The 24459-nt window shown below is 35.4% G+C and overlaps 1 protein-coding gene across 28 annotated transcripts in view; it reads left to right on the plus strand.

Moving 5' to 3' along the window:
• Positions 1 to 24459, plus strand: part of CCDC73 (coiled-coil domain containing 73) — a 154014-nt gene that overhangs the window by 89300 nt on the left and 40255 nt on the right. For 12 of the 28 annotated variants that reach the window (XM_044929291.1, XM_044929298.1, XM_044929301.1 and 9 more), the window contains one exon: positions 522 to 560. The exons of 5 other annotated variants lie outside the window; for them this stretch is intronic. In XM_044929291.1, the coding sequence (XP_044785226.1) occupies positions 522 to 560 (39 nt within the window). Of the gene's footprint in view, positions 1 to 521; positions 561 to 9222; positions 9359 to 9600; positions 9681 to 24459 lie in introns of all 28 variants that reach the window. 11 more of the 28 variants (XM_044929282.1, XM_025266272.2, XM_044929284.1 and 8 more) reach the window with 1 other exon arrangement.

A 24459-nucleotide genomic window follows, 5' to 3' on the forward strand; every position in this document is an offset into this window, starting at 1 on the left:
TGGTATTAATGATTGTTATTTCTGGGTTGTGAGGTGTTTTTTTTTTAAGGCAACATTTTTCCTTGTGCTTATCTATTTTATCAAAATTTTTTCAACAAAAAAGCTAATATTAAGTAGCAAACCTGCCTAGAGTTCTTTGCTGTTCTTCTTGCTTTGTTTTTCTTCATAGTATTCGTCACTCTCTAATTTCTATATTTTTGCTTATATTCTGTTGTCTGTCTGCCGCCACCCCCACTAGACAGAAAGCTTGTTAAGAACAGGGACTTGGTTTGCTGTTGTATCGCAGGATCCTAGGAAAATGGCTGGCATATAGTACTTGCTCTATAAATACGTGTTGAATAAATAAATGTATTTTGTTTTGAGAAATAAAGTTATGGCAAATAACACTTTGAAAAAATGTCATTGGAAAGAAGTGCATAGAAGATAAATGTCATATAGCATACAATTTTAGTTTCAGAAGGAATTTATAGAAAATAGCTAAAAAGTTTTAACAAAGTTTTTTTCTGCTTATTTTATTCAAGGTTTCTAAATATTCTTTACAGAAGAAAGTGAGTGAAATGGTAAGGAAATTTCAAAATATTTACCCACTCACCCCAAATTAGTACATAATGTATACAATATTTTTGTCAAATTAATGTGATACTTATAGTAAAAAGGAGTTGAAACTGGATATTGATACCCGTTTTAAAGGACTATAATTTCAGATATAGCTTAAATGAATTATTTCACAAGTTCATTTCCAGTTTACACAGTGTTTACGTGTGTGTGTGTTAGTCACTGTCTTGCAACCCCATGACCTGTAGCCTGCCAGGCTCTTCTGTCCATGAGATTTCCCAGGTAGGAATACTGGAGTGGGTCGCCATTCCCTTCTCCAGGGGATCTTCTCAACCCAGGGATCGAATCTGGGTCTCCTGCATTGCAGGCAGATTCTTTACCATCTGAGTCACCAGGGCTCAGTGTTTACATATGATAAAATAAGTTTAACATAGTTACTGAATTGTTGGTAGAGGTCTGTATCAAAATTAAACAACAAAGAAGTGAAATCAGAACTGTGAAATCCCTTACTTTAATAATGTCTTTTATAGGTATCTGTGTAAACGTGTAGTTATTACTTTTAGCCTGAAAAATTGAAATAATATGAAGTAACATTTGAATACTGCACTTGAGATATGGTGCTCATCCTTTATCATTCAACAAGTGTTTGTTTGTTGCACATTCCTCTTATGTAATATAGTAAAATTAATATTTGCATTTTTACAACAATATTTTAGGAAATATTTACTTTCATATTCTCTCTATCCCTATTTGATACAAAAGAATTTTTTCTCTGATTTTTGACTGAGCAAAATCCTCCCATATCCACTTATATCTTAAGAGGACTTTTTGGGTGTCTTTATGCTATTTCATTCTCTTTGCAGCAGACCATAAAGCAAGTGAAACTAATTTTTGACTGAGGTTTGTCTATTATATCTATGAGAAATCACTTTTTATGACATTGAATACAAAAATATAAAGTAAATATTTTGCTTATTGAAATGTTTTGATGGGTTAGAAAATAAAAGCCTCAGAGAGATTGCTAAGCTTGATTGAATAAAAGATCTGAAAATTCTGTCACTGTTCAACTGGAAAGACTAAAGATAATATTGTCAGACTCTTTTAAACTATGATTTTAATTAAGGAGCTGAAAAACTAGATTCCGGTTTAGCTTTAAGTACCATGACATTTGTACTGAAAGTCATCTTTAACGCTACAGTGGTTTTACACAAAATATAGTGAAATTGAATAATGTACCCTCTGACCTGGGAGATAAAGCTACAAGTTAAAGATCAAAGGCAACATAAAATGTGTTTTGTTTTCTTCCACTTTAAAATTTCATCAGACAGATACTTGTAATCTTAAAAACAAATGGAAACATTGCAGTATACTTGTGGTAGTTTTTGGTCAGTTTTGAGCATTGTATTGTGAATTAAGATTCTTAAGAACCTACTAAAATGATATTTGTATTATAGTTATAATTTTTTCTGACATTTCAAGGCATTAAATGAATCACTTTGCATTAAAATCATTTTGTATATTGATAGGTACACAATATTTTATGCCAATTCTAGCAGATTCTGTATTTTAGATGATGGACTTAAAAGTTAAAAATCTTTTTTAAAAACATTCTTTTATTATTCATTTTATATTATTCTTATATAGTTCAGGTGACTTAAAAAAACACATTAGTTTATTTATTTTTGGCTGTGCTGAGTCTTCATTGCTGAGCAGAATTTTCTCTAGTTGTGGTCAGCAGGGGCTACTTTCTAGTTGCAGTGTGCAGCTTTCTCATCGCAGTGGCTTCTCTATGGACATTGGCTCTGGGGTGTGTGGTCTTCAGTAGTTGTGGCACATAGGCTCAGTAGTTGAGGCTTGAGGGCTCCAGAGCACAGGCTCAGTAGTTGTGGTGCGTGGGTTTAGTTTGCTGTGCAGCATTAGGGATCTTCCCAGATCAGATTCTGAACCTTGTCTCCTGCATTGGCAGGCGGATTCTTTCCCACTGAACCACCAGGGAAGTAGTAAACAGTGTTCAAAAATCCAATTAATTTTATTCAGATTAGCACATTATCTTTTTATATTACTTGACTGTGCAAGACAGGAAAAAGAGTCATTTGTGCCAAGGCACGACTTTGGGAAGCAGTTGATAAAGTTGTGTCCCAAAAGAAATCATTTAAAAATAGTACTAATCTAATGTTATAAAGAAGTTCATGATTTCCTATAGGCAGGCTCTTAACTGTTAGTACAATTCTGTCTTGTGGGAATTCAGTAAGGTGATTTTCATGTAGTGGTGGCGTGTCTCTAGGTAAATTAACTCAATTATGAATGGAAAGATTCATCTGTCTCTAAAAGTACCAAAACCTTCTCTTGAACAAATGATCATATCGATCATTACCAATAAGACAAATACAACAAAATATGGTAAAAAATAAACTATCGAACATCAAATTAATTGATTTGGTCATTGATGAAAATCTTTCCTGTTTGGTATAGGTGACTACTTTGTGTAACTGAGTAACCAATAGAACTAATGAACAAAATAAAAACTTACCTAACCATCTCTTAGTTACAGTTTCTTTCTTTTTTGTATATTACTTTTCCTCTAAAGAAAAGACTTACAAGAAGGATTTAGTTTTCTTTATTAAATTATAACAAAATTTCAGCATTGAAGGTTTTAATGAGATTTGCAATTACCACTTATTTCATTCAGAATAGAATATTTTTAGACTAAAGATTTGTCTGGAAATAATCTTTGTGATTATAATATATATATCTGTACACATAAAATATGTAACTTTAGTGTTTTTAAGTTGTGACCAAAAAAGTGAAAATATCTTAAGGTTACTATGAGTTTTTTAAAAGTGAATTTTATAGCCCATTGATTTATTTTGGGTTTATATTGAAAAAATTGAAAGATAATTGGCAAAATGAGGAAATATATAAAGTTTATTTATAAGTATATAAATAGAATGAGGAATATATAAAGTTGGGTTTTGGGTTTTGAATCTTTTTCTTCAAAATTTACTTATATGAACTAATTGCTCATTTATTTCCTTATAGAGACTTTTCAAATCAGTCTCTATAAGGAAACAAGAAAGGAGAAAATGAGCAGCTTTGCTTTATTAGCAGAAGATATTAAGAAGAGATGGCAAGAATACACAGAAGAACTGTACAAAAAAGATCTTCACGACCCAGATAATCACAGTGGTGTGATCACTGACCTAGAGCCAGACATCCTGGAATGTGAAGTCAAGTGGGCCTTAGAAAGCATCACTACGAACAAAGCTAGTGGAGGTGATGAAATTCCAGTTGAGCTATTCCAAATCCTGAAAGATGATGCTGTGAAAGGGTTGCACTCATTATGCCAGCAAATTTGGAAAACTCAGCAGTGGCCACAGGACTGGAAAAGGTCAGTTTTCATCCCAATCCCAAAGAAAGGCAATGCCAAAGAATGCTCAAACTACCGCACAATTGCACTCATCTCACACGCTAGTAAAGTAATGCTTAAAATTCTCTAAGCCAGGCTTCAGCAATATGTGAACTGTGAACTTCCTGATATTCAAGCTGGTTTTAGAAAAGGCAGAGGAACCAGAGATCAAATTGCCAACATCTGCTGGATCATGGAAAAAGCAAGAGAATTCCAGAAAAGCATCTATTTCTGCTTTATTGACTATGCCAAAGCCTTTGACTGTGTGGATCACAATAAACTCTGGAAAATTCTGAAAGAGATGGGAATACCAGACCACCTGATCTGCCTCTTTAGAAATTTGTATGCAGGTCAGGAAGCAACAGTTAGAACTGGACATGGAACAACAGACTGGTTCCAAATAGGAAAAGGAGTTCGTCAAGGCTGTATATTGTCACCCTGTTTGTTTAACTTATATGCAGAGTACATTATGAGAAACGCTGGACTGGAAGAAACACAAGCTGGAATCAAGATTGCCAGGAGAAATATCAATAACCTCAGATATGCAGATGACACCACCCTTATGGCAGAAAGTGAAGAGGAACTAAAAAGCCTCTTGATGAAAGTGAAAGAGGAGAGTGAAAAAGTTGGCTCAAAGCTCAACATTCAGAAAACAAAGATCATGGCATCTGGTCCCATCACTTCATAGGAAATAGATGGGGAAACAGTGTAAACAGTATCAGACTTTATTTTTTGGGGCTCCAAAATCACTACAGACGGTGACTGCAGCCATGAAATTAAAAGACGCTTACTCCTTGGAAGGAAAGTTATGACCAACCTAGATAGCATATTCAAAAGCAGAGACATTACTTTGCCAACAAAGGTTTTTTAGTGAAGGCTATGGTTTTTCCTGTGGTCATGTATGGATGTGAGAGTTGGACTGTGAAGAAGGCTGAGTGCCGAAGAATTGATGCTTTTGAACTGTGGTGTTGGAGAAGACTTGAGAGTCCCTTGGACTGCAAGGAGATCCAACCAGTCCATTCTGAAGGAGATCAGCCCTGGGATTTCTTTGGAAGGAATGATGCTGAAGCTGAAACTCCAGTACTTTGGCCACCTCATGCGAAGAGTTGACTCATTGAAAAAGACTCTGATGCTGGGAGGGATTGGGGGCAAGAGGAGAAGGGGACGACAGAGGATGAGATGGCTGGATGGCATCACTGACTCGATGGACGTGAGTCTCAGTGGACTCTGGGAGTTGGTGATGGACAGGGAGGCCTGGCATGCTGCAGTCATGGGGTCGCAAAGAGTCGGACATGACTGAGTGACTGATCTGATCTGATCTGATAGTTGTAGAAAGTTGAGTGTAAATGTTATTTTAAAATTATTTCTATTTTAAGTGCCTTAAGGGTCTTATAAGTAAACTTTTAGACCACACACACATGCACACACACACATACACACACATGCTCATAATTATGTATATGCTGTTTTCCTCTAATCTTGATTTTCAAAGATTAAATTTGTTTAAAATAGGTATTTAGAAAGCAGTGAATCCTGACATTATTTTCTTGTTAACAGTCTTTGCATTTATTAGTAAAATTGTGTGAAAGAGAAAACAAGTTGACACAATTCACAGAGTTAAAAAGAACAAAAATACTATATACTCAGCGATTTCTTAGTCATAATCTTTATTATGGTACCATCTGGTGGCTCAGATGGTAAAGAATCTGCCTGCATTGTTGGAGACCTGGGTTCGATCCTGGGCTGGGAGGATCCCCTGGAGAAGGGAAGGGAAACCCACTTCAGTATTCTTGCCTGGAGAATTCCATGGACAGAGGAGCCTGGTGGGCTATAGTCATGGGGTCACAAAGAGTTGAACACAACTGAGCAACTAACACACACACGTATGTAATGTTATAACAGCACCATCACTATAGTTGTATTATTCTCTATAATGTTCTTAGGTTTCTCAGGCAGGTGTTACCAATCTGCTTTTTGTTGTTGCTTCCCGAAGAATTTGAACTGTTGACGGTCATGCAGTTAGTGGCAAGCTGCCCTCTTCATCTCAAAACTAAATCAAGGCAGCCAACTAGGTTCACATGTGAACAGTCCTACGGTGTCCTATGTGAGCCAGTGAGCTATAGGTGCCTACTGTGATTTGAAAGACTTTATAGCATTTATCATGGTCACTGAATAGACTTAGTTGTATTTGAAAATCAGAAGTTGTGTCATGCAGAACAAATGAAACTGCATTTTAATTCAACTTTGGCTTCAAGCAAAGAATGTTGGAATAGGGTATATCACAAACTTATCTAATGTGTATACAGCTCTATGTATGTAGAGAATACCTATGAACTGACTTTAATCTTTGCTGCATTTTTTTTTTTTTTGGCTGCATTATGCAGCATGCAGGATCATAGTTCCCCAACCAGGGATCGAACTTGTGCCCCCTACAGTGGAAGTGCAGAGTCCTAACCCCTGGACTACCAGGGAATTCCCCTTTGCTGCATTCTTAATTATCAGGATTAGTTAACCTTTGCAGGCATTGACAGTATTAATGTCTGATTATATGTAGTGGACAGTATTCTCATAAAGGCTATATGAAAATTGATCTGACTTGTAGATTGAGAGAATTCCTTAAATTGAAAAAAATGTTTTTAGACCAATCTTTAGTGAGATTGTATTGGATTGCTATACATTTCCTGAAAGGAGTGTAATTCTCTCAGTTCAGTTCAGTCGATCAGTCATATCTGACTCTTTGCAACCCCATGGACTGTAGCACGCTAGACTTCCCTGTCCATCACCAACTCCTGGAGCTTACTCAAACTCATGTTTGTGATGCCACAAACTCACATCTGTGATGCCATCCAACCATGTTATCCTCTGTTGTCCCCTTCTCCCACCTTCAATCTTTCCCAGCATCAGGGTCTTTTCCAGTGAGTTGGTCCTTTGCATTAAGTGGCCAAAGTATTGGAGTTTCAGCTTCAGCATCAGTCCTTCCAATGAATATTCAGGACTGATTTCCTTTAGGATGGACTGGCTGGATCTCCTTGCAGTCCAAGGGACTCTCAAGAGTCTTCTCCAACACCACAGTTCAAAGGCATCAATTCTTTAGCGCTCAGCTTTCTTTATAATCCAACTCTCAGATCCATATATGACTACTGGAACAATAATAACTTTGACTAGATGGACCTCTAGATTAGAGAAATAAGTGGTATTTTAGAGGAACAGAATATGGGTCATTATTTTTCATTGTTTAGTTATTGATAATAGTGACTACCTAGGTAAGCATAAGTGGAAAAGGGCATGGCAACCCATTCCAGTATTCTTGCCTGGGAAATCCCATGGACAGAGAAGCATGGCAGGCTACAGTCCATGGAATTGCAAAGAGTCAGACACGACTGAAGCGACTGAACAGGTAAGTGTAAGATCTCAGGAGTTAGTGTACTTGTCAGTTTGTTTGAATTTATGACTGCTGCATGCTTAATTCAATGACTTAAATGACCTAAGTAGTGAATTTGAAAAGCCCATAGAAGTACATGAAAAAAATTTAACTGATCTTTTAGAAACGTTGCCAGCTTATCATTTTGCTTAAAATCGTTAAAAAAAAATATTTGAAAATATGTTCACCAGATTTGCCAAGTTAATATAATTATGTACAACTTAAATTATAATGTGTTCCTTATTAATATTACAGAGGGTTATTCTTATTCCAAATAAAAACTAATTAATCTATTGAAGGCACCTTTATCATTTAAGGAATAATAATAACAAAACATTATACTGTACTTGTTATGTAACAAGCTCTGGTTTTAGTGCTGTGTATGTATTATTAATAATTTGTGTTATCTTCACAACTCTATGAGGGAGATGCTGTTACAATCTATTTTAAAGACAGGGTAGATTATTTTCCCAAGGTTACACAGCAACTAAATTACAAAGTTAAGATTTAAACATAGGCAGACTATCTTTTGACCACTTTACTATACTGCCTGTATTTTGGTGTTAAGCAGTATAAAATGGCTCTGTTTAACTTATGCAAAAGGAAATTTAGCAGAGACACAGAGAGTCAGGAATAGTTTTGAAAATGAACAGGGACTAGGTTAATACCAGAGTTTGTGAAGCAGGATGTAGGAACCCAGGACAGAGGTCTCATATCAGTCTGGATAGGGTCATCACTGAACTTATTTAGTTTTATGGTCTCTTTTGCTCACAATTGAAATTCCAATAAAGTAGAAATCAGTTGGTTTATTTGGGGTAATATGCCCTACACTTTACTAGGGAAGTATAGGAGCCTGTTAATTTTAGTCCTACCAGATTGTAATGAAGAAGTATTTCAAATATATACTTGAAATTGTGTTACTTTTGTGTAAGGGAAATAGACACTGGCTAGGTAAATCTAACAAATTGCCAGTGTTGGAACTGTATGAGATAGCAGTTCACTCAGAAAGTAATTACTGAGTACTTGTTGATGGGCCTACCTTGTTCTTTGTTTTTCATCTCTCAGTAGAAACGAAAGCATGTGGCAGAAATGAATGAAAGTTACGAAGCCAATCAATGATTCTGCTAATGCCAAAATCAAAAACTTTTGAAGAGTGTTACTGATTCTGTTAACATAATATTTCTTTTAAAAACTTTTAAAAGTCATTTTTCTAAGTATGGAAAGACAGGCTTCTTTAGCTGAAAGCAGTGAAGGCCTATATTATATTATATTGATACATAGGCTCCAGTTTTTATCAACTATGTCTCCCAGCTTAAGTTAACTTTCTGCTATATTATATTGTCTCCCTGTCACTAATAGATATTGTTTTTATGATTCCATTTTTAACACAGTGAGAAGGTGCTGTATCATTAAAATTAATTTCAAAAAAATTATCTGAGTTTTGAGGATGCATATTATGATTATGCCAGCAAATTTAGAGAAAAATTTGTTTCCTAAATTGTTAAAAGTATTGCTTTAATAATATTCGCCTCACTTTGCTTAGTGCTGTACTGGACTAATTAACTTTTCTATGAACAACCAACTGATTTTTTAAAAATTTTATAAACAAGGGAAATAAAATTTTAAGTGACTATTTTGTTATAGGAAAAAAATGCTTTAATTTTACCTAGATTTAGAAATATCTGTTAACTAACATTTTCTCCCTAAGGTATACTCAGAGACTTTTTCATGACATATTTATATTAATAACAATAGTTATTAAAAATGATAAATTTTATATATATCTAATAAATGTGTGTATTTATGTATGTAGAACATTTAAAATAACTCTTCAAAATAGGAACAGAAAGTCCAGTTACATCTTCTGGCTAAAGAAGATCATCAGAAGCAACTGAATGAAATTGAGAAATACTATACTATAATAACAGGTCAATTTGGATTGGTAAAAGAGAATCATGAAAAGTTAGAACAAAATGGTAGGTTCCATCTTACTTAAACTTACATATTTAATAGAAAATGTTTAAATGGACTTATTTATAATGAATAAATTGAACTTATCTGATATTGGTAATACTAAATGGCAGTTTAACTAACATTATTAAATTCAGCAATAACTAAATATATATTTCATTGAGGTCATTTTCCTTGTCCATGTTAATAGTATTTCCTTAAAATGTACATTGAAATAACATTTTCCTAAGTGTCTTTCATGTTGCAGTACAAGAAGCAATACAGTTAAACAAAAGACTTTCAGCTTTAAATAAAAAGCAAGAATCTGAGATACACAGTTTAAAGAAGGTATGATTGATATAATTTTTTATATTATATAAAAATTGACCTAACATAATTAGTTTTATGAAATAGTATCAGAAAAGTTGGATAGTTTTATTTGTAGAAAGATGATGTTTTAAATACAGATTTATAAACTTTGAGTTAAGATTTCAATAAGTGTAATGAATGAATTTGTTCTAACCCACTCAAAATATTGTTTCTTTGACTCATGACTAATGGCAAACATTTTTATGGTAACATGTATTATCAATAAGCATTTGCTATATGTTAATCTCATTAGCACCATTCATTCATTCAATATTTGATTAGCTCTATGTGCCAGGTACTATATGGCACTGAGGATACAGATAAACATGTTCCTGCTTTGTTGAGTTATAGTCCAATGGAGGAGTTACATATAAAATAGTCACACAGATAAAATAATTTAAAATTGTTGTAAATGATATGAAGAAAAATAAAGGATGTGATGATATTTTCATAGGTGACTTTATTACATTGAAGGTGGGGGAGGGAAGAGATTAATAGTTCAGGCAAAGGAACGGCAAAAGCCTTGATAAGGGGAAGAGTTTTGTATATTTAAGGAACTAGGAAAAGTCTGGTATGGCTGGAGCACTTTGAGTGAAGGAGTGCATTGGATATTTATTGGTTGCTTACTGAGCATCAATATCCCCTCTGTCCTTCCTAAACTTACACAGATTCTTGTTTTGATGCCTCCAACTTGAGAGAGGAACCCTAAATTGGCAGAAAGCCATAAACATATTTCATTACTCTAGCCACAATCATTGGTTCAGGAATAGATAAAATGACCTTAGCCAGTGGTTATAAACCAGGAACAATGTAACCCCTACTGGAGCTGGCAGTCATACTATTAATACAATCATGAGAAGCTAAAAAGGAGCAACCTGATGATGTGGATGCCAGATTTCTGTGATGTAAAGAATCCTGTTCTTTGATGACATTTATGAGTTCCTGAATGGATCAACCCTATATTTGCTCTACCTCTAGACTTTCAGTTTTGTGAGCCAATGAATCCCTGTTATTTTTTTAAACCAGTTTCATTAGGACTAGTTTAATTTTCCATTATTTGCAACTAAAAATATCTCCTCTGATACAAGGGGAGAGTGATATGAGAGGAAAGAGAAGTTAGGCAAGGCCTTTTTCTTTTTACTGAGCATGACCTCTTATTACCTTCTCCTAATCTTTTCAAAGCCCTAAATGGAATAATACCACTTTGGACCACCTCCTTATCCCTGAGAGAATTAAGTACTTGTCTTTACTGACACTCAGAAAATCCTTTGGATCAATCACTAAGTGACATTTAAATGTCTGTGATTTTCTGAAGTTTGAATATGATATACCTGGGTTTAATTTTTTGGTCACATTTTCTTCTTGGTGTTCTCTGCGTTTCTTGGGTTGTGGTTTGGTGTGTGACATTAATTTGGGGAAAGTCAATCATCAGTGTTTCAAATATTGCTTCGTTTCCTTCTTTTCTTCTCCTTCTGGTATTCCCATTATGCGTGTGTTAATAATTTGCCTATGTGATCCTCATTTGATGGATGTTCTGTTATGCCTTTTTCAGTCTTTTTATTTTTAGTTTTCAGTTTTGGGATTTCTGTTTTCATATCCTCAAGCTGAGAGATTATTTACTCAGCCATGTCCAATCTACTATTGAGCCCAACAAAGGCATTCTTCATTTCTATTGCAGTGTTTTTGATCGGAAGCATTTCTTTTTGATTCTTGTTTAGAATTTACATCCTCTCTTTACATTATCCATCTATTCTGTCAAGTTTTGTCTGTTTTTTCTATTAAAGCTTTTAGCATATTAATCATAGTTTTTAAAAAATTCCAAGTCTGATAGTTTTAAATTCCTGTAGTATCTGACTTTGGATCTGAAGCTTGTTTAATCTCTTCAAACTTTGTTTTTTGCCTTTTAGTATGCCTTGTAATTTATTTGTTGGAAGACAGACATGATATACTGGGTGAAAGGAATTGCAGTTAATAGGCCTATAGTAATATAAAGGTGGGGGGATGGGTGTCTTATGATTAGATGGCCCTATTGCCCTTGGATTGTGAATTTCACCATTGCTTCTCAGTCCCTGCCCACCCACCTCATATTGTACTCTCATATGGTTGGAGAGTTGGATATTACTCTTCCCTCAGGTAGTTTATATTCAAGTCAAATAGTTTCTCATAAAGGCAGGACTTGTTGATAAGAACAGAATGAGTTGGTGAATTTCAGAATGGTTCCTTTTCCTCCTGCTTCTAGCAGGATGAATTTTTCACTGATATTCACTGTGAGAGGACCTTGAGATAAAATGTCACAAAAGTTTGAGGGTCCCCTGAGTGTGTCCTGCTGAATTTTTTAACTCCCAGAATTGTCTACTCTAAGCCTCCAGGAATTAGTCAATTACAGTTCAGTTTTTCTTACCTTGGCATTGGTGCCTGTGAAGGTTTCTGTTTATGATTTTGTATAGTGACTTCTCCCTTCCTCTGATTTTTGAGGCAGCAGTTTGTCTTATGACCTCATTTCTTTAGCAGATGTAAGAGGAGTTGTTGATTTTCAGTTTGCTCAGCTTTTTACGTGTGGTGGAATCAAATGGAAACTTGTAACTAAGCTTCTTACATGCTGGAGAGAAACTGGAAAACTTTTTAACTGTAATTTTACCAAAATTAAAAATATAAAGATAATTTATTTATAGAGACACAGGCTTAAGTTTTGAGAATGTTTGTGCTACCAGATGATTGACATATACTTTAGTGCATAATTCAAGAAATCAGGGAATTTTACTGCTTTATCTTTTAGTATCATTTAAAGGAAAGCAGGACCACTTGGGTTTAAGATTAATGTGACTTCTAAATGCTAAGCTAATATTACAAAGACCATTAATATTTGTAACACTATTATATCTAGTCTTGTTCTTATATATAAAAAAAGTGAAAGTGTTAGTTTCTCAGTTGTGTCCGATTCTTTGCCACCCCATGGATTGTAGCCTGCCAGGTTCCTCTGTCCATGGAATTCTCCAGGCAAGAATACTGGAGTGGGTAGCCATTCCCTTCTCCAGAAGATCTTCCTGACTTGACTGTATAACTGCCCATAAATTGGTTTCATATTCCCTGGACTTTATCCAGGGACCAGAAGTAAGATCATAGGAGTAGCCTAATACAGAATGTTAGAATGGTAATAAGCATGTATCTCGAGCCTTTAAAAGTCTTATGTCTATCCAACAAACTACCTAAGAGGACAGTTTATATGTAAAGAATATTTCGTTTCAGTCACATTTAAGAATACTAAAGATGGCTCTTTTAATATAGGGATAAAAAGCTGTAATTTGAAAATTTTGTCTGTCATTTCAAATCAGAATTGTTAAATGGACTGTTCATTTTTTTTTATGCGAAAATACTCTGATTCTTTTTTTTCTTTTTTAAATTAATTTATTTTTTAATTGAAGGATAATTGCTTTACAGAATTTTTGTTGTTTTCTGTCAAACCTCAAAATGAATCCACCACAGGTATACATATATCCCCTCCCTTTTGAACCTTCCTCCCTGAGCTGTTCATTTTTATCAGTACAAACTTTGAATGGAAATATAAGCAATATTGACTGAATAGTTGTGAATAAACACATTTTTAGTGATATTGCTTTAGTTTATTTTTTTGACACTGTTACCATTGTCCTAAATGATTAAATCATTAATTTGGTGATTATATTAAAAGAGTTATATATGCCTCTATTCAAATAGTATTTGCATTATTATGAAGATATTATACCTCAGAAAGTTCTCTACTAAATTATGTATTTTTTGTTAAATAAGAACAAATATTTCATTGTAACGTTATTGTTTGTTATTTAGTCACTCAGTCATGTCCGACTCTTTACGACCCCATGGACTGTAGCCCACCAGGCTCCTCTGCCATGGGATTCTCCAGGCAAGAGTACTGGAGTGGGTTGCCATTGCCTTCTAGACTATTGTATTTCTAATGTATAGTTTAAGACCGACCTGTAAAAAAAAGAAAAAAAAAAAATAAGACCGACCTGTAGAAGGAGATGAGGTCTATGTAAATCCGTGGAGAGTTTCCCATGCTGGATTTATGTGAAAAGAGTAAAGAATGTCTGTATACATGAGTGGAATAGTGTTGCTCCTGAGCACACTTGCCCCCTTTTCTCAGACCTTGCCACCTTGTTCAGGGCTGCCTAAATATACTGATGTGTCATGTGATGGTGGCCTCTGTCACTATAGAAAGCATTAAGTCAGTAAACATGCTGCTAAATAGTTCTTGGAAGAGAGATTTTATAGAAGGGTAAAGTGGGAATGTTATTGCCTTTGAGAGTTCCATATTCAAATAGCTGAAAGGATAAGAATTTATAAATGTATTTTAACAGATAGTTTTTAATATTTCAGACATTCTCGGTATAAGAATTTTGTGTTTCTTGGTGAGGTCTTTATTTTTAACTTTAAGAAAACTTTTTTTTCTGTTTTTCTTCTTTAGAGGCTAATCAAGCCTAGTATTAAAAACATTTTTTTAGATTACTCATTTAAAACTTTTAATCATTAATTTTTCCAAAGTTAATTTTTATTTTTCTTTTATGTTGTTGTTTGATGTTGTCCAGGACAGTTATTGGTTTGTGATAAGATGGAATTCTTTTTTTGTGTGTGGAGCAAAGTTAAACAGACCAAACTTAGTTGTTAGATAAAACTAAGTATTACAGTTCTGAATGCTGGGTTCACCATTATGGCAATCATGAAGGATTCCTGATACTATCTGTGTGCTGCATTCATAACCTCTGCTATTTGTCTGAGTAAACGTCAGAGCACTCAAGGAGATAGTGATATTTAACAGACTACCTCATACCAGAAGAGGAGGGGTAAAGGAGAAAAGGGCATGATATTTATGACTCTAGGAACTATAAGTTGTAATTTAATGAGATCAAAGCATGTGCTGTTTATTTGCAGCACTAACAGCTTTGAATAAAATGGGTAGAAAACAGACAATGTACTAAAAGTTCAGGATATTTAAAAGCTATAAGGGCTATAAAATCAAAAGCATATTTTCAGTGGAAAAAGATTTCTGATTTTAATTTAATATGCTCTTAAGATTAAGTAATTATAAGAGAAAAACAAAGACATAAGAAATGATGAGTTTCTACTTTCGTCAGTTGCATACTGGATTTTTTTCCCCTCCCCTCTCCCTTCCCACTTCCCTATTGTTTCATAATAATTAATATAAAAGAATTCATATATTTCAGAGTATCTTCTATACACAACGGCTCCATGATTTCAGTTGTTGAAAAATGTGGAAAGACATAGACGTTTGTTCTACTTTGTAACCTTGACAGAAGAAAAACTTCTAGAAAACGAACCCTTTTTTAATTTACAGAATTGTAAGATACTATATCTGAATATAAGTTTTAGCCATATATCTTAGTTTAATTATATTTTTATCAATAAGGCTTTGTATCTTAGGAATGAGTCTAGAACAGATCACTAGTATAAAATAAGCCATCTAATTAATTTCTAAGTTGTTTACTTCATATAGGTGAATCTTGCTCTAAGAAAACCCAATATAAAAAATGAAAGAAAATTGGTTGCAAGTTTTCTTTTAAAAATCATTTTAGTGCACAAAAAAGCAGCTTGAAAGCAAAGTTTTAGAACATCATGTGTAAAGAAAAATGTACATTATTTTAAATCTAATATCATTGTGTCTTTTAAAAAATCAATTTAGCGTATAAGACTTTTTTTTTATTAATCAGGTGGTGTTTGACTAAATTCCAAATAACAACACAAATATTAGTCAAATTGAGATTAAAATTTTGAGGTCTTCTAACAGATGCTTTCCCTTAGTCTCCACAAGTTTTAAAAAGTTTAATTAATTGCTGAATTGACTGTCTTTATTTTTGTATTCTTTAGTATCCATAGTCAATTTAACTGTTAACCCATGTTTTTGAATATTTATCCAGGATGGATATATTAAGAGCAATAAATTCTTTTATTCAATAAGTTCATTGAGTCAAAGACCATCTAGCTTATGAACTAGAATAATGTTTTTTTATATTGTCTTACTCGTTTTCTAGAATATACTTGGATCTAAATTTATAATGCAGAGTTAACCCATATTAATCTCACGAGTTTAGGGTTGTTAATTAAGTCAGTTAAGGTTCTAGCCCCAAATATGCTGTTCTTTTAAAGTTAACATAATGCCAGTGACTCACCAACTACCAAGCTTTATTTTTTATTATTGGTAAGGAAATTGTAGCTTTATTTTTTATTATTGGTAAAGAAATTGTAGTAATCTGTAGTAATCTGTTCACATTCAAATGAGGAGCATCTATCTGTCACATGGTTGTCTACAGGGTTGTGGTTATTTCCTTGATTAGAATAAGCCATCTGGTTCAATCAGTGATTAAACCCTCAGCACTATACTTTCCTATATACTATACAATTAGCACTATACTATACTTACCATTTTCTATGCAGTTTTACAAATTGACTATGAACTACTATCGTGCCATTAACTACTATCTGTTTGGCCGATATTGACTGTTCTCACCAAGTTTTTAATTTATTTTTTATTGCCATTTGCTGTATCCTGAATAAATCACCTTTGATTTCATCAAATCCCATTTTAGGCAAAGATGAGTCACATTTATTTCATACCATGTTCATCATTATTTTCTTCTTACGTTCATTAAAAGTTTTTAGCACCTCTTAGATCCCTGAATGTATTAAGGTGCTATGGGATAAGTATGAAACGTGGTACCTTTCCTTGAGGTAGTTCATTCCTACCACCATTAGGATTTCAGACCACTTTATTTTAAAAGTAGAGAAAAGAATCATAGAACCACTTGAATTCACCTTGGTGGTGGTTTAGTCTCTAAGTTGTGTCTGACTCTTGAGACCCCACGCACTGTAACCTGCCAAGCTCCTCTGTCCATGGGATTTCCCAGGCAAGAATACTGGAGTGGGTTTCCATTTCCTTCTCCAGGGGATCTTCCCAACCCAGGGATTGAACCTGGGTTTCCTGCCTTGCAGGCAGATTCTTTAGTCACTGAGCCACCAGGGAAGCCCTGAATTCACATTAGTAGTAAAATGCCTAGTACATAGTAGATGCTCAACAAATACTTGCATGGATTATTACATACCAGGCACTTTGTTTTGTTAAAAAATTATATTCCTATTTAACAGATGAGGAACTTGAGGCAGAATGCAATTAAGTAGTTGCCTAAAGTTACACAACAAGGAAAATAGAGTGAGGATTGCAATTCAAATTCAGAATTTCTGCACAGCTCCAGAACCTGTGATCTTAACCATTCTACTGATAACAGTAGCAGAATAAGCAATTTATCCACATTAGTTTCTTCTCTGCTTCATTCACCATTAGAAAGCATATATTTATTAAAAGGAGAAGTTGCCAGTATTAATCCTCCTAAACTACCAGGTTTATGTATCTAGACTAATATTTCCATTACCTTGAAACTCATCATTAAATACTGCTTCCTTTGGGCTTTGTCATTCGGCCCTCCTTCTTCTCCAACCTGAGCATCAATTTCCATCATCTGTACCATTAAACACCCCACTTAGTTCTTGGATTGACTTCTAGTCTTTTAGTGTCCATTACTTCACGCAGTCCATTGGCCTGTTCTTGCATACACATAATTCCCTGCATAGTATTTCTCATTTATTCTGTTTCTCTTAACTTTACCTTTTTTGTTAAAACTAAACCTTTCACTGTAGTCTTCCTAAGGAGGTACGTGAGTCAGACCATACCAAGTGTTGCTTTTCTCTTTGTATTCTCATTTGCAATATGAGTTTAATGATATCTGCCTTTCCAGTTTTATATATCGTGCATGTGTGCATGCTCAGTCACTCACTTGTGTCCGACTCTTTGTGACCCTAAGACCATACCCTGGCCAGGCTCCTCTGTCCATGGGATTCTCCAAGTTAGAATATTGAAACAGGTTGCCATGCCCTCCTCTAGGGGATCTTCCCAACCCAGGGATCGTACCTGTGTCTCTTATGTCTCCTGCATTGGCAGGCAGATTCTTTACCACTGAGCCACCTGGGAAGCCCCTTATAACAAATATAATACATGGAAAAGCACTTCAGAAAGTTTATCATGCTATAGAAATTTATGGGATTATTGTTACATGCAAGTGAAATTAGGTTAAAATTAAGGTAAATTTTGATGGATTTGGTTTTTCTGCACCAAAACTATCAAGGGTTATTTGTATTGACTTTCAAGACAACTGAAACATAGCCTCATCTGATAAACTTTTTTCCGGATAGGAAAATGTGATATTTCTTCCAACTTATTAATTGCTTTTTCTCCCTTCATGTTTGAATTATATTCTGTTTCTTCAATGACTAATTCTCTTCTTCACATCTTCTATTTATCTTCTTCATATCATCTCTAAATTTCATGGAATCGTAGAGATCATCTGATTTATTGGTTTTAATCTTTCTTTGAATTGTAGAACCTTCTGTTAAAGATTTGGAGGCTCAGTATTAAAACAGAGTAGACCCCAATGTTCATTGCAGCACTGCTTATAATAGCCAGGACATGGAAGCAACCTAGATGTCCATCAGCAGATGAATGGATAAGAAAGCTGTGGTACATATACACAGTGGAGTATTACACAGCCATTAAAAAGAATACATTTGAATCAGTTCTAATGAGGTGGATGAAACTGGAGCCCATTATACAGAGTGAAGTAAGCCAGAAAGAAAAACACCAATACAGTATACTAACGCATATATATGGAATTTAGAAAGATGGTAACGATAACCCTGTATGAAGACAGCAAAAGAGACACAGATGTATAGAACAGTCTTTTGGACTCTGTGGGAGAGGGCGAGGGTAGGATGATTTGGGAGAATGGCATTGAAACATGTATAATATCATATGTGAAACGAATCACCAGTCCAGGTTCGATGCATGATACAGGATGCCTGGGGCTGGTGCACTGGGATGACCCAGAGGGATGGTTTGGGGAGGGAGGTGGGAAGGGGGTTCAGGATGGGGAACACATGCACACCCGTGGTGGATTCAGGTTGATGTATGCCAAAACCATTACAATATTGTAAAGTAATTAGCCTCCAATTAAAATAAATAAATTTATATTAAAAACAAAAGAACAACAACAAAAAATAAAACAAAGTAGATCTACTTGTGCTTGAAGGGATAATTGAAAGAACACTGGAGCCATGCATGTTGACTCTTTCTTCTCTATCAGCAGCTATGGAGGGGGGCCGTGGAACCTCTAGGACTTCTTGGAGCACAATTTAAAAACCACTAACTGGATCCAACAGTTAGGTGAATTATTCAATGTCAAGTAGCTTGTAAAAAAGAGTCTCTATTTATCATCACTTTGTACCACATACTGTACGAACAGTACAATAATATTCTAAACAACCTATAAATTTTATAATGTTAGTTGAAATTCTTCACGTAGTAGATGTTGTGATAATTCCTCAATGTCCAGTGCGTCTCATATGATCAGTCTGTCTTTAAGCTAATTAATATCATCTCCAATCTCCATGCCAGTATTTGGTTCAGGAATGAGCATGTGATCTAATTCTGGCCAGGGGGAGGTGGTTCAAAGAAAAAATATCCTTACTCTTTAGAAGGTGCTCCACGAAGGGACTATGCAAGGAGTTGCTATGCAGTTCCTAAATTACCTCTTGCTACAGAATAAATTTCGTTTTATTTATGAAATTTATTCTTTAAATTGTAAAACCTTATCATTTAAAGGTTTAAGTATGGTTTTCTGATAGTTATAACCCAAGCATCCTGATACTAATTCATGTTTTTCATTACAGAATATTGTATTTTGTACAAAATGGTATTTAAAATACAAAATCTATTGATTTTAATTATTTGTGATACATTGTCTTTGGGTACAAATAAATTCTTCTGGCTCCCTAATTGTCCGATTTTTCTCCCCAGTTCATCTAAAGCTCTGTCATAATATCTTTCTTTTTTTCAATTAGCTCATCCTCCTTAATGCAGTCATTCACTTTATGTAGATGACTTCATATCTATATTTCCAGCCCACATTTCTTTTAATCTGCAGTTCTGTATTTTTAGCTGCTTGCAGGTCATCTCCTTTTATGACTTACTGTAGTTTCAGGGTCACCCACCCATTGATTCTTCATTCTTTCCATCCTTCCTCCTCTGACCCTGCCCCCCCACCAAAAAAATTCATACAACTCTCCTTTCAAAGGAAACCATCTTGCTGCCTATAAAGGTAACTCATCACTGATACACTGAAACTTTTTTTGAGGGAATTTATCATATATAACCTTTTATAATTTGAAAAATAATGAATTAATTTTCTTTTAGAATGGTAACACCCTATGACTTAAGTTTAGTGATTTGTGCTTTTTGGCTTTCTTAAGAGTCAGTCTCTTAAGAAAGCTCAAAATTGATGCTTGTGAACTATGGTATTGGAGAAGACTCTTCAGAGTCCCCTGGACTGCAGGGAGATCAAACCAGTCAATCCTAAAGGAAATCAGTCTTGAATATTCATTGGAAGAACTGATGCTGAAGATGAAATTCCAATACTTTGGCCACCTGATGTGAAGAACTGACTCATTTGAAAAGACCCTGATGCTGGGAAAGATTGAAGGTGGGAGGAGAAGGGGACAACAGAGCATGAGATGGTTGGATGGCATCACCTACTCCATGGACATGAGTTTGAGTAAGCTCTGGGAGTTGGTGATGGATAGGGAAGCCTGGCATGCTGCAGTCCATGGTGTCGCAGAGTCAGACACAACTGAGCGACTGAACTGAAGAGTCAGTCTCAGAATATCATCCATCTCTTATCTTTAATAGATTTTTCATCTGTTTCATCAGTGAAGCACCTTTTTCATTTTCTTTTCATTTTCATGCTTCTCTTTTTCACATTTCATAGTTTACTATTCTCGCTTCATTTAGACAGTTTGAAATAAACTTTTTCCTTCATTTTCTCTGTCTATTTGATTATATCTTCCTTCAGAATGTCTCATATTTTCATTATCCATTTTCCAATAGTATAGACATTGATCATCTCATTCCTGGATTAATAAAATACCTCTTAGCCAGTGTTCTTTCCTTCAGTTTTTGTTCACTCTTTCTGCCAGACTAATTTTACTAAGTTATTCTTTTAATACATTGCCTGTATATGCCTGACACATCTACTTAGCACATGTGGAAAGACTTTTAAATTGAATGGTTCTCCTTTGTCTTTCAAATCAAGTCCCAAACTTTTTTCCAGCTTTTTTGAGATAGTTGACATACAACATTATTTAAGCTTATGGTATACAATGTGTTGATTTAGTCTTAAACTTCTTAAAATTAGCTTTCCGGAACTTCCATGATCGGGTCCCAACATTGTTTCCTACTACTTCCTAATAAGCATCTTCATTCTTTGTAATCTAAAAGTCTTTGTTTCCATTATCATAATTCTTAATTTTCCCTGTCTTTTTGCCTTTTTCTCCTTCATGTTCCCTATAGCAACTTGAAATGCCTTCTTTCAATTTACTTGTATTAAACTGGATTGAGTCAGGAAACATGGTACATTGGAATGGGAAATTGAGAGAAGTCTGATGGAAGAGCCATTTACAGAATTGTAGGTCGGGTTAAGGGAAGCCAACAAGGGATAGAAGCAGTTGGGGAATGATTACACCTCCTAGACCTGGTGGTGACAAGGGAAGGAAGCAGATCCTGGAACCTGGAGAGAGCTATAGGTAAAGCTATTGAAGAAAGCTGCAAATCAGAAGCTGTGGCTTTTGGTAAAGGTACAGAGCTGTTGCCAGTTTGTGGTCATGTAGGGAGGGAGCTGGGAAAAATACCTCAATCACTCTGTCTTCCTAGCATACTGATTACTGGTGCCTCCCAGAGATTGAACCCAACAAAGGGAGAGGGAAGGGAACTTGCTTGCGGTATCCACAGATGCCAGCCACACGGGTCGTAGAGAAAGAGTGGAAAATGAATCAGGAGGCACAAATGCAGGATATCCAGTATGCTACTTACTCTTTTAGGCTCACCAGCTTCATTTAAACTTCTTTCCTTATTCAATACATGCTGATTGTTCTCTTAGTGCATAATTTTGTCTGCCTGCTTTTTGGAGATAGGAGAATAAAGCCCTATCTCTTGACCCATGTGGTTACTTTAGCATTCGTTTTATGCAGTATACATATCTAAAAGGGATATGTGAACTGAGAACAATGAATTTTTTCTCCTGGATTTTGGACTAAACCCAGAGATTTAATCAGGTGAGTTTCTGTCTAGGTGGCTAAGGCTGTAACATAGAATTCTGGAGCTATTGAGAGCCCAGTTTTCTGCTACTCCTTTTTCAACTTCCTTGATACCACACTCTCTTGGTTTCACTCCTACCTCAGTTGACTTCTGTATTAGCAGCTTATTTAATCCATAAATCTTGGACTTTTTTAGAACTCAGTCATTTGTCATCTTTCCTCTTACTAAAAGTGAAGTGATTGCACCTGTTTCAATAGCTTTACATGCTGTTCAAAAACTAATACATGAGAAATGTGTTTATTTTAGAAAAAAAGAGAAAATACTTAAAAAACAAAATGAGGAAAATAAAAATTTCCTATAATCTCATCACCCTAATGAACCAATTTCAGTTTTTAAAAATTGAAATGTACTAATAAAGATTCTTAATTGTAAGATGATTTTTTTCAGCAAAGGAATTTGGATGTTGTTCATCTCAGACTTGGAAAATTGTCAACAGCCAGGGAACATATATCCAGAACCGAAGCAGGAAACCAACTTCCACCACTAAGCTGTTTTACACTACTTATACCATTGCTGTTGACCATAGTGGATACTGCTACTGCTACAGGAGTATCACTGTTCTTCATGGAGGCTTGACATGACTAGCATGGCCTCTGCTATCTACCGACTAGTTCTGGATCCAAGATAGGTGTTGCTGATTAGCAGAACCTGATATCATGTTTCTGAAGCTAGTATCTGGCATTTGTGGCTTCTCTTGGGGGCCTTCAGAGTTCAAAGGGAGTTCAGTTGCTCAGTTGTGTCCAACTCTTTGCAACCCCGTGGACTGTAGCACACCAGGCTTCCCTGTCCATCACCAACTTCTGGAGCTTGCTTAAACTCATGTCCATTGAGTTGGTGATGCCATCCAACCATCTCATCCTCTGTCATCCACTTCTCCTCCTGCCTTCAATCTTTCCCACCATTGGGGTCTTTGCTAATGAGTCAGTTCTTTGCATCACATTCCAAAGTACTGGAGCTTCAGCATTAGTCCTTCTAATGAATATTCAGGGTTGATTTCCTTTAGGATTGACTGGTTTGATCTCCTTGCAGTCCAAGGGACTCTCAAGAGTCTTCTCCAACACCACAGATCAAAAGCATCAATTCTTCTGTGCTCAGCTTTCTTTATAGTCCAACTCTTACATCCATACATGATTACTGTATTACTACTCAAAACCATAGCTTTGAGTAGATGGACCTTTGTTGGCAAAGTAATGTCTCTGCTTTATAATATGCTATCTAGGTTTGTCACAGCCTTTCTTCCAAGGAGCAAGCATCTTTTAATTTTATGGCTTCTGTCACTGTCTGCAGGGATTTTTTAGCCCAGGAAAATAAAGTTTGTCACTGTTTCCATTGTCTCCCCATCTATTTGCCATGAAGTGATGAAACCGGATACCGTGATCTTAGTTTTTTGAATATTGAGTTTTAAGCCAACTTTTTCACTCTCCTCTTTCACTTTCATCAAGAGGTTCTTTGGTTCCTCTTCACTTTCTGCCATAAGGGTGGTGTCATGTGCATATCTGAGGTTATTGATATTTCTCCCGGTAATCTTGATTCCAGCTTGTGCTTCATCCAGCCCAGCATTTCACATGATGTACTCTGCATAGAAGTTAAATAATCAGGGTGATAGTATACAGCCTTGACATACTCCTTTCCCAATTTGGAGCCAGTTCATTGTTCCATGTCTGGTTTTAACTGTTGCCTCTTGACCTGCATACAGGTTTCCCAGGAGGCAGATCAGGTGGTCTGGTATTCCCATCTCTTTCAGAATTTTCCACAGTTTGTTGTGATTCACACAGTCAAAAGCTTTATTGTAGTCAATGAAGCAGGAGTTGATGTTTTTCTAGAATTCTCTTTTTCTATGATCCAACAGATGTTGGCAATTTAATCTCTGGTTATGATGCTGTATAATCAAGAAAGTCAGATCCTTGAACAAAACAGCAGTACTATAGAATACACACCCCCTCAGAAGTTGGTATTTCTGGATTTAAATGTATTCGGATGTATCTGTTAAACTCCATGAACGTGTAACTTCACAATGTAGACTTCTTTTATGTCACCGTAAATTCTGTCCTTTGTAATGATGCCAGAGTTATTTTTCTAAAAGGCACATCTTGTTACGTCATTCTCTTAACCAAAATCCTTCAGTGGTTAATTCCTCATTGTCTGTAAAATTAGAACTCTTTAGCTTGGCCTACAAATCTTTTGATACTTGAATTTTGCCAAATTTCTAGTCAAAACTTGTTGTTCAGACACTAATTCATGTCCGACTCCTTGTGATCCCATGGACTGTAGCTCACCCGTTTCCCCTGTCCTTCACTATCTCCCAGAGTTTGCTCAAATTCATGTCCATTGAGTTGCTGATGCTATCTAACCATCTCATCCTCTGTTGCCCCCTTTTTCTCTTGCCCTCAATCTTTCCCAGCATAAGGGTCTTTTTCAGTGAATCAGCTCTTTGTATCATGTGGCCAAAGTATTGGAGCTTCAGCATCAGGTCTTTCCACTGAATATTTA

The sequence above is a fragment of the Bubalus bubalis genome, chromosome 16 (assembly GCF_019923935.1).
Source record: "Bubalus bubalis isolate 160015118507 breed Murrah chromosome 16, NDDB_SH_1, whole genome shotgun sequence".
Taxonomy (NCBI): Eukaryota; Metazoa; Chordata; class Mammalia; order Artiodactyla; family Bovidae; genus Bubalus; species Bubalus bubalis.